Source organism: Rhodamnia argentea, chromosome 11 (genome assembly GCF_020921035.1).
Source record: "Rhodamnia argentea isolate NSW1041297 chromosome 11, ASM2092103v1, whole genome shotgun sequence".
Classification (NCBI taxonomy): Eukaryota; Viridiplantae; Streptophyta; class Magnoliopsida; order Myrtales; family Myrtaceae; genus Rhodamnia; species Rhodamnia argentea.
Window position 1 is genome coordinate 18410185 of NC_063160.1, and position 10664 is coordinate 18420848.

Genomic DNA, 10664 nt, shown 5'->3' on the forward strand with positions numbered 1-10664 from the left:
AGTAAATATAACAATAGTACGGACTTAAATATAAGAAAATAATCTTACGAGTCTGGATCTAAAAAGGCTAAGCATCTAATATCCAGTAAAATAGTATATATCAGTTTGAACTTCTAATCTGAAATCCAATGACGGAAGAACTTACTCACAGAAGTGACAACGAATTAACCACCACCCGTATTTGATAAAAGAAAAGAAAGGAAAAGAAAAAGGCCATTACCGTCGCCTGTTTGTTGATGACAATGGAGATGAAAAGTAACTTCCACCAGAAACTTGCGACAGAAAAGTTCCAAAGGTGTTTACATAGACATCTCTCAAAAGTAATTTGATCGAAAGCCGCTCCCAAGACAATCGCCCTCATCTCTGACAGGAATTGACTTTTTTCTTTACAAGGCAAAAATCTAACTCATAAACAATTAGCCTCCCCAACCCACCAATTATCAACCTCTAGTTATACGACTTCCCTAGGAAACAATCGCATGTGAAATGCAGGTTAGACACGGGTGTAACTCCTAGACACAAAACTAGCTAAAGGATAAATGTACAACCGATAGGCTTCACCTATCTGGCCCCAACACTGGCTAACTCACCGAATTCCGCAAGTTTAGGCTACTCTCCCTGAGTTCTGCACTGCTTAGCGTCAACATGTGATTTACAGCCTCCCCTTATTAACCATCTGTTTGGTAAAAGTGCCAGAAAAACTATTAAACCGATTCCTGAATTTGGCAAAGGAAATTCTATTGAACAATGTAAAGCAGAGAATTTCCGCCAAGCACGAGGAGGTAGCATAATAGAAGAGAAAAGAACGAAATACATGCATAATCAATTTTTTAAGGGTCTACGTCACCTTAAAATTATCAAACTTCTGGACCAGTCTCATATACTGATCACGGGCCTTTGGATCACGAACCATAGACTTGACTCTTGCTAGAGCTCGTTCAACTCCATCAAACTTTTGCTTACGGCTGATCCGTAAAAAGTCATACTCGTCAGTTTTCTCATCCCCTCCATGGTCATCAACCCCTCTTTTCTCCACTTGAAATGCTCGCAAACCTGTTCTTTTGCGCCTCCAGCGTAGAATTGCCTTTTCCATTATACTAACTGAGCGGACAAACTTCTTATATTGCTTACGTATTTGATGTCCTCTGACATGAGCCTATAGACAAGATAACTTTTATGAGCAACAATCCATGGCAACAAATACTTGGGGAAGTAACACTAATGCAAGTAACTCAGGACAACAGGATGGTACTCCTAAAAATATGTCTTACAAATGCCAGATGAAAGTTGATCATATCTAGCGAATGGCACCATGCTTTTTGCTAAAAATCACTCGACCAAAATTTTCACCAACTTTAAAATCCGATTTGTCAAAAACAAGTGGAGAACTTCTTTCTCTTATGTTTCATTCAAGGGTCCTCATTCTATGCCAAAAGTTCTTGCATCAAATTAATTTGCTACACTAATAAATAAAAAAGTGCACTTCGCCATCAAGTGCTTGAGTGCGGGTACGTGTGTGTCTTCATGTAGTCAAGAAGACGTGGGAAAAGTACAGACAGCTAAGTCTTGTTATGGTTCCAAAAAGGATCAAAATCTAATCATAAGAGTTAATTCAGTGCGTCAGCACCTCCAAAAGAAAAGCCTTTTTCCTTCTAGGTGAGCTCTGTCTTCTACATGATTTTCAAATTGGCCATCCACTTGATGCAAATCCTGCTCTTTGGTTTATAGAAACACCAGTAGAAAACATTTCCACCAATCAACAATGGGCCCCTCTTCTTGAAAACTCAACAGTTGATGCATCACATGGAAAAGAAAAAATCACAAAAGATAGCAACTTAAATTTGTGTAGCAGTTTAAGCAATAGAATCACCTGAACCTTTACAATCCGGTTGCGTATCTTCAAAAAGTCCTTTCTTCCCTTCCAGCCACGATACTTTTTCTGAATTTTGGTAGCTGCAGAATGCAAATAATCTTCATAGTGACCCAAACTCTTGACCCTGTTAAAAGAACCAATTGCTATTAGATCTGCCAAAACTTCAGATGCATCGCTGTTTCCCCTTATTAATTGTCTCTGCTGAAATGAACGAGCTCGAAAGGCAGCTTGAATCATGGCTGCTGCATGTGTTGATTTCCTAACTGCAGCAAGAGAATCTTTCATACAACGTTCCTCCTCCTTAGCTGCAGTGGAAACAAGTGGGGTTGCACCCTCAGTGGCCTTTTCCGCAACAAGGGTCTCTAAAAAACTATCCATCACTTTCTCGTTGACAGTCAGTAAAGAAAGATGACTAGTCAAATCAGCTTCAGCCAAATATGCAGCAATTCCCTTATGCCCTCTACTTGAAGCCAAATCCGCTGCAGTTTGACCTCCAGGACACGCTGGTTTTGGATCATCAACAACTCCCGGAGCTGCACCATGTCCAACAAGTGCAATAACAGTTTCCTCCCTGTAGAAGGACAAACTATTAGGAAAACAGATCTAAATATGGAGATAGAAAACTCAAGGCATCACAATGAATTCATCCAGCAATTATCCTATCTGTAATCAAAATAGTCAAAACAAGTAAAAAGCTTTCATTTCCTATGATTGTGTAAGATTGAGGCAATGTCGAGCATGTTCAACATAGTCCGCCATTTTTATTCAAGTTGAAGAGCATACAGTTTATCACAGATGTTGGATAGGAGCATGCTATGTTCTGGTGTATATAGATAACTTCCAAGACCTTGACAGTCTTACCTTCCACAATATGATGCCCAATGGAGAGCTGTTCTTCCACGTGCATCACGGAAGTTGGGATTAACACCTGCAGCTATTATGCGGCTAATGGCCCATTCATAACCAAGGGCCGCAGCCAAATGTATCACTCCTTGACCTTGTGTATCCAAAATATTTGGCCCTCTGCCTCCTTCATGAAGTTTACAGACCAGCCACTGTGCAAGCTTGTCCTCTAGCAAGCACTGAAGTGCTAGATCCCTAGTGTATGGGCAATCAAACATTGTGGATGTAGAAGCCTCTTCCACTCTTCCAATATCGAATTTGCCAATTGTATCCGTTGAACTTGTGAAATTCTTCAACTTGCACTTATCACATGCCTCAACAGAGCAGCCCAGCTGCATCGCAACTGGATCTAAATATAGCAATTTTGCCAGACGTGATTGAAGACACACTTCATCTTCCGGTGCAATATTGGAAGGCATAGATGGCATCTCACGATACTCAAATTCTCTCACCTCACTGCATGCTAATCTATTGCTGCAAGTAACGTAAAATGGAACACGTCCAGGAGCATGTGCAGGAGCCACACATCGCATCGATGAATCAGTTAAAATTTCAGCAGAAACCTCAATTTCACCGAACATGCAACCCCATTTCATATCAGCAGAAAGTTTCTTGCTACCCAAAAATGTTCCTACTACAAGAACCTAGCAATATACAGACATTACGTGGTATCAGTATCTGTGACCTATGACCAGAACAATATGTTACAAAATTAAGCATGTGGCTAATTTCTTATCCAAGCATGCCTTCGTCTATGGCCCAAGACAGAAAGCATACCTTTGTTTCAATGTCAGAATAAGCCCAATCTGGCGAGTAGTCTGAGATACTAAATAGCTGTTCCTGAGAGAGAGAAGGACCCAATGAGTCTGTATCCAGTTGCAAGTGATGCGACAAACTAGATACTTCCTTGTCATCATTCTCAGATGGAAGTGCATTCCAATAATTTCCAGAGTCAGAAGCCATCAAGGAATCATCACAATCTTGACCTATTTCTTTATCCATCCACCTCCCAAAGCTGTCAAGTTTTCTTAGCTCTCCAGCTTCCTCATTGTTCTTTTCTCCACCACTGGATGTGCTTCCAATATGGGCAGTAGAAGTGCTTGTGTTCTGAGGTTTCATTGCCAAGGAATGATTTTCAGCTGTCATCTGCAACATTTCAAATTAACTAGGTGAACTTTGGCTCTTCTAAATATGTATCCAAAAACCAATTATACAGTGAAGCTTTTTGAACAATAAGAAAGCCAAGCAAACTTGTATATCTGTACTTCAAGTTAACACATATCTATGGTTAGGGAAAAGAAATTCTCAAAACATCATACTTGTTCTAAAGATTAGTCCTTTTCCAGCTGCAAAAGAAGGAACTGCAAATCTTTTTTCAGATAATCATATGTTTTAGATTTCAACAAAGATTCAGACACGTAATAAGTCATACTGAGGCACCCAGATGCATATAAAACTCAGATAATCAATGTCTTTAGTCATCTTTTTCTATCTTAGATTCGCAACCCAATTAAATGATCAAGATCCAATAAAAGTTTAGGAATTTGAAAGATTCTATCTAAAAGGTGGAAATAGAACCTGACACTGAGAAGTCACTGCCACATCTTGAAGTTCAGAAACACCTTGTAACCTACTACCACTAGTCGTATCTAGAACTCCACTGTCAGCATCCAATTTAGATTCTGTTAGTCTGTGGGCAACAAAATCTGTCACAACAACCTGTTTAACAGTAAACTTATTGTCAACTTGAAATTCCTGGTTACATGAAGAATCCACATTTCTGCAAGATATTTTGGCTGAGATAGGAACTCTGGTATTGAAATTATAAGTCCCTCCAGAAAACCAGGAACTTGTCTGATATGTAGATGATGCAGGAAGCCCTGAAAACCCAAGAGAGACCTATCATGCACTCATGATTGCAAAGCTTACTACTTACTCCAATGTAAGTAAAAATTAAATGCAGCCTTTAAAGGAGAAGGAAGAGGATACAATAAATCTATCACACAAACGTCCAATACTCCTGAAAGTTTTCTGCACTGAAGAAAATATAAAGACAAAAATATACATGATGTAAATTCCACCTGCAGGGTCACCAGAAAACTGATAAGTATCATGAGTAGCACAGCGATAGGCAGATTTAGTGAGAGATGCTCCCAAACTCCCCAATGAATCCACATCCTCCAGATCAGATGAAATTGTTTGCTCACTTCTATCAACTCTGTCCACACTTGATACATAAGATGTCTGAGCAGTTGAAGCAGGTGAGTTTGCTAGGGCAAAACAACCAGCTGAACTAGTTTGAGAGCTGATAATTGGCGGTCCTTGATCAACTAGTAAACGGGATATGCCAGACTTGTAGCCCTTCAATGGATGCAATAGAAAGTACAAAAAACCACACCAGGTTAGTGTTAATTAAAAGCAAGGTACTTAAACCCAGCCCCTTCAAAGAACAGGGAGGCCTAGCAATTCACAGGTGAACTGGTTCAACGGTTGAATCACTGGGTGAACCAGTTGTGCACTTTTGTCTTCAATTATACAGTTAATCAATTTAAATTACCAATCTGACACACATCCACTGTGTAGCTCAGGTGGTTGAGGTACTCCTTTCATGTCATTTTAAGGTCAAGGGATTGAATCCCTTCGCCTTGCTTTTGTAAGTTCACTACTTTTTAGAAAATATGAATAAGCTCATGTCAAAATTATTAAATACGATTCAGTGGTCCAGTGGAAAAGGTTACAATCATTTTCAAGTGAACATGGGTTCAAATGTTTATTCAAGCAAGGTTCAAATATAATTTATAAGGTCAATGAACCGGCCAAAACATTGTCCAGTTCAACCAGTCAAGGTCAATGCCAAGTCTCAGAAGAACCTGAGCACTCCGCATATTTCATACCAAGAACACCCTCATCAAGTATAGGGCTTAACATGTCCTTCCATAATATAAGCTCATCTTAGGTAGTTCCATCGCGGTGAAGACCAATTGAGAAGAAAGAAAATTAACTCTAGACCACCTATAAAAGAATGGTGAAGAGCCTGCTTTACTTCTAATCATTCAATATAAGACCATCTCCATTAAAAAGAATGAAGAAAACTAAAAATATGTTGTTCAGCTAAAGCCAGACTAGTACAATTACCTCTTTCACTTCTCTGTAGTGAACAAGTACAATGTGCTCCAGCTCCCTGAAGATAAAGAAAACAGCAAGCATCAATAAGTAGCGTAGACTGAATGAGAACTCATATTTTACATAATTTGGGTGAAACATTTTCAAACAAAACAAATTTCTCATGTCGGATGTCAAGATTTCCAGGTATTTTGTGCTCTTCACCAATTCTGGGAAAGGTGAGGTTAGGTTGCCGAGAAGATCATCATACAAGCTAGTCCTGGTCATGAGAACTATATGAATTAACTTTTAGAACTACATTAATTTAAATTCCGAGTTGCTCTTTCTTAAAACTTCAAGAATGTGAAAGTAAGCCCAGAAAGTGGCTTAATATACATGGAGTTTTTAAGTGGCATACAGTATATGTGTACCAAATTTCTTCATGCTAATCCTTTTTTTTTTTGGTTGATTCATGCTAATCTTTTCAGGTGCACTTTTTTTGCACTGACATGCCATTACTAGCTACAGAGTGAAGCATAACAAACATAACTGACGAGAGGAATTAATGCAACAAAAACATTACACCAACATTACTAGCTACAGAGTGAAGCATAAAAATGTAACTGATGAGAGGAATTAATGTAACAAAAACATTTTACCAACATGATGAATGGACACATTATTTATTCATCGCAATACACAATTTTTGTGGAAATCATGTCAATGGACATATTTTTTCTCTGACATACCACCAATAGCTGTTGCGTGAACATAAAGATGACTCCCATGAGAAAGGCAAAAATACTTTATCCAAAGCATTGTCGCTACATGATTGCTTTCAGTCATTTAGTGTTGTGAAAGAGTGGGACCAGCGAGCCCGGCTGCAAGACAATGTTAACCTTCTCAATATGAATGGAGTGAAAATATGTTTGCTGCAAGGTGATGATTCTATGTTTGAAGACATAAGCAAGCCGTTTGACATGTCATCTAGCAAACTCTGCATGGAAGACTTTACTAGGCCGTCCACTAATGGCTATAAACTATGAGCATTTCCAAAACTCCTGTAACTTCCATAGAGCATATTCATCCAAAGGAAGAACAGCAGCTTACCTATCAAGCATCCAGTAGCTTCTGCGTTGAAAGTTTTCATTCTCCTCCCCATGGGCGTAGTAGCAATGCAAAACATCCACACTACCTGCCTGTAAAGATAATTTAAAATCTTAGTGAGTTCACAGGAAAGCTCAAAGACTAATAAAGCAGGGCAAATTCAGCGCAACGAAAAAGTTCAAACATAGAGTTATATAAGCCGTGATAAGCTACCAAAATAAAATAGCATTAGCGTAATCTAGAGTATCCCATCTATAATGCTAGAAAAGCAGCCTAGAAAGGAGGATTCTCGTGGTGATTGGAAATTCAATGCAGACCGACCATAAACATCACGATTATTATGCAATCAATCCCTAAACTCGAGAGTGTAGTGCACATTAAATATTGTGATACATGTAATAATGTCATACAAGTACAGTACATATGATTTGAAGAAATAACTTCATAAGTCAATTTAAATGAAAACAGAACACCACCGGGAGCATACGTCACGTCTGAAACACTATTCATCGTTTATTAGAACATATCCTATCATGAGGACAGATACTATGTGAGTTGCTTATGAAACCAGCCAAAGTGTATATGACTTAGCTAATACCTCTACTAATAAAATGTGCCTGCAATTACAAAACCCGAGATTTGATGGTTGAGATTCAGTAGTTAAATACTATTTAAGAACAGGACCCTGCTATAAATTTTTCTTTTCCTTTTTTATGTAGTTGTACTCGGATTTACAGACATACATAGTGGGAACATAATTTGCTGGACTGACAACAGGAGATTTCAATACTAATCAATCACATTCATAATGCAATGACCCAATCGCTTATTCACTAATGCCTATGACTGCCCCATCAAAGTCATTGTCTCAAAAAAATACCTTTAATTTTTCATGTGCTTCTTTGACTGTCTTTCCATCCCTTTTCTTCCTCCAGCGATGACCATCTTTACGAAAATATCGGAGTGCTTTACGATCAAACAAGAATAAAGAACCAGCTGAAGAAAAAAGGGACATTTAGTCACAGCAATGCTCCACCTCTGAAGGAGGAATATAATGAAAACAGTGGTATTGGACTCTACAATTTGCATGCGCCCGTCGGGAGACAAATGATTAAGCGTGTGTGTCTTTTTTATTTATTTCCCAGATTTATGAAGTGTGTTTACAACAACTTGTTTTAGTTTCTGCTTGAAATTTTTCTTTCTCCATTGAATTTGAGTGATTACTAGGCACCTTGTATATTAAAAAAGATTGACATTCCAAACTCATTTTAAAATCATGTAGATTTTTTTTTTTTCCATTCTGTAGATTATTTTGTTTCAGCAGGAACCTGAGTTGAACCAATAGCTCCAATACACACACACACACAAACACATGCACACACATGTTTGAAAAGGTGACAAACTGCTTGATTCAAGCAAGGGACAACAAAGAAGCACAAGCTAAAAGAGAGAACAGAAACTACTAGATATATCTAATTCACCAGAAGTGCATCCGATGCATCCAACAATAGTGTATAGTTATGTTGACTACACTAGTAGTCGATTTGATAGATCCCATTGTGTTCCACTTGATTCAAGAAAACCGGTCAGATAAACAACTGCAATGTATGATTTTGGCAGTTGATACTAGAACCCTTAGACTGTAATCGAACGAAAACCAAAAACCTTTTATGAAGAGAATAACACCACTCCGCCAAAAAAGGAAACACAAGGAGAAGGTGATAAAAGCGCCATTGGGACTTCAGTTCTATCTGATGCAAGTAAATCCACAACATAGATTTGACATGGTATTTTATCATGAACTACACAAGACTAGAGAAAAAGATCAAGTTGACTGGATTTTTTATCAATATCTTCCACAAATAGAATCCATGAAGTTGCACATTGGGAACAGAAAGCAATAAAAGAGAAAAGAACCATCAGTTGCCTATTTATTAACATTAAAAGGAACAGCCACAGAGCTACTAAGGAACCTCCTTCTGAAAGCTAATCAAAATAAGTCAGAAACAGAATTGAATATAAAGATTAAAAATTAAAAAGTTTCAAACAACCTGGAGGCCTGGAGGGTGGCTCTGGTGTCAAATTAAACTTTTGGTAGTTCCGAAGTATTTCACAAATTTCTGTTGGACGAAGCCAACGGTGCTGTGCTTCTTGAATTATCTGCTGTAGGTCTGCCAAAGTTCAATAACATCACAGTTTAGACATACAAAATGAAGCAAAGTGGTAAGGGTATATCGTCAGAGCACAAGCACAGCATACTTCCTCACCCTAATTTAGAACATATTCCAGTTCTTAACCGCATCTATGGAATTAAAACAAGTTGCAGGAAAAGAGATTTGGCGTAACTAATTGCATGCAATTCTTGTGATTCGGTCAGTCCCGTTGATTGCTGAGAACAAATTCACACAGGCAAGTTACTCAAATGTCTCGGTCCTCATCATTGCTCCGTAAATGGACTAATTGACTTCTTGATAGAACAATACGCACTGAAACGAGCACATGCAAGCACAAACGTGAGGTGCATCGTCGTCACACATCAATGTCAAGCGATCGAACAAGAACATAAAGATTCCACACGCGCGCGATACAAAATCCATCAATTAGAACGAAGAAACGCACTAAAACCTATCCATCTCGCACAAAAGCTAACAGAAGCGAACCGCGACGAAAACTAACCCAAATGCTGGGCGGGCAGGTATCTCCGACAGTCAGCCATGCACAAACAATGCCCTAACAGGAACCTCGGGTTTCATCATGAGGGACTCGCGGTCGCCAATCGCATTCAGAATCTGCGAACGTGAACGCACAATCCACGAGGACTCCAGCGAAAACGGAGGACCTAATCGAGTTCGAACCGAATGCGGAAAGAATCGATCGACGGAGGGCGGAGAGCGAGAGAGAAATCAAAGAGTGGGCATGGCGTAACGAGAGTACTAGAAGAGAGGGAAAGGGAGAGGGAGAGCGTGAGAGAGGGAAACAGAACCCCGGAGACAGAGAAGCGCGTAAAATCCACCAATTCCAAAAAAAAAAAAAAAAAAAAACAAATCTCAAAAATATAATCTAACTGAATCACGACGAGAGAGCTTTGAAAGTCAAAAGGCCTATGAGATTGCGTCCACACGGGCGCGGAGAGAGAATGAGATGCAAGGCTTACGCGTATCCTTGCCTCATCCGACGTGGCAGGGGTTGCCTTCCGGTCAAGCCACGCTTTTTCAGCGACTTTTGATTGGATCCCCTGCGCTCGCGTGCACGGTCGCCTCGCCCGGCTCCCGCCTCGCGGCTCGTTGATCTCCCTCGGAAGGATGACGTGGCGCATTCGACGGGCCGAGGCTGACCAGAGCCCAGTGCGAGTGCGAGTGGCGCACTCCGGCACGCGAATCTTCATCAGCGCGTGAGCCGAAATTTCCAGAAGACTTTCTCCTCAGAAAAAGAGAAGAAATATTCAAATCCGTCATTTTCATGTAATATATGCTTATTGATTGAATCGCCCATTTTGTCTTTTTAGGGTAAAGGAGCTAGTTTAACTTCTAGGCAATGTTAATCGATTGGCCAAAGCAAAAAAGTAGATACATTGAATTTAAAAGAAATCTTTCTTTGTAGTTCTTTTACAATTAATTAGCTTTTATATTAAGTCATAAATAGAAGGAAATGTTTGTCGATGACCGGATAGTGTGTGAAC

At 39.4% G+C, this 10664-nt stretch overlaps 1 protein-coding gene across 4 annotated transcripts; it reads right to left on the minus strand.

Annotated features, from left to right (window-relative positions):
* Window positions 1-342: 342 nt before the first annotated feature.
* LOC115747320 (calmodulin-binding transcription activator 2-like) lies at window positions 343-10008 on the minus strand. Of its 4 annotated transcripts, none has more exons than XM_048272115.1 (12): window positions 9662-10008; window positions 9037-9156; window positions 7866-7981; window positions 6989-7077; window positions 5912-5957; window positions 4858-5137; window positions 4355-4656; window positions 3554-3922; window positions 2735-3420; window positions 1877-2444; window positions 848-1156; window positions 343-676 (listed from the first exon to the last, which is right to left on the minus strand). In XM_048272115.1, the coding sequence occupies exons 1-12, from the start codon at window positions 9699-9701 to the stop codon at window positions 653-655; spliced, it is 2949 nt and encodes a 982-aa protein (XP_048128072.1). In that variant the 5' UTR covers window positions 9702-10008; the 3' UTR covers window positions 343-652. The 4 variants fall into 4 exon arrangements, with proteins under 4 accessions (XP_048128072.1, XP_030539300.1, XP_030539301.1 ...); XM_030683440.2 differs by having other exon boundaries at window positions 1871-2444; window positions 4882-5137; window positions 9662-10007; XM_030683441.2 differs by having other exon boundaries at window positions 1871-2444; window positions 4858-5020; window positions 9662-10006.
* Window positions 10009-10664: the final 656 nt, after the last annotated feature.

Excerpts from the sequence above, each read along its gene's own strand:
- LOC115747320 (XM_030683439.2), bottom strand. The coding sequence starts at position 9,701 with ATGGCTGACTGTCGGAGATACCTGCCCGCCCAGCATTTGG. Across the intron at positions 5,958-6,988 it reads AGCTACTGGATGCTTGATAG|GGAGCTGGAGCACATTGTAC; the intron begins GTAAGCTGCTGT and ends CTTTATCTTCAG. Across the intron at positions 677-847 it reads AGAAGTTTGATAATTTTAAG|ATGGTTAATAAGGGGAGGCT; the intron begins GTGACGTAGACC and ends TTTACCAAACAG.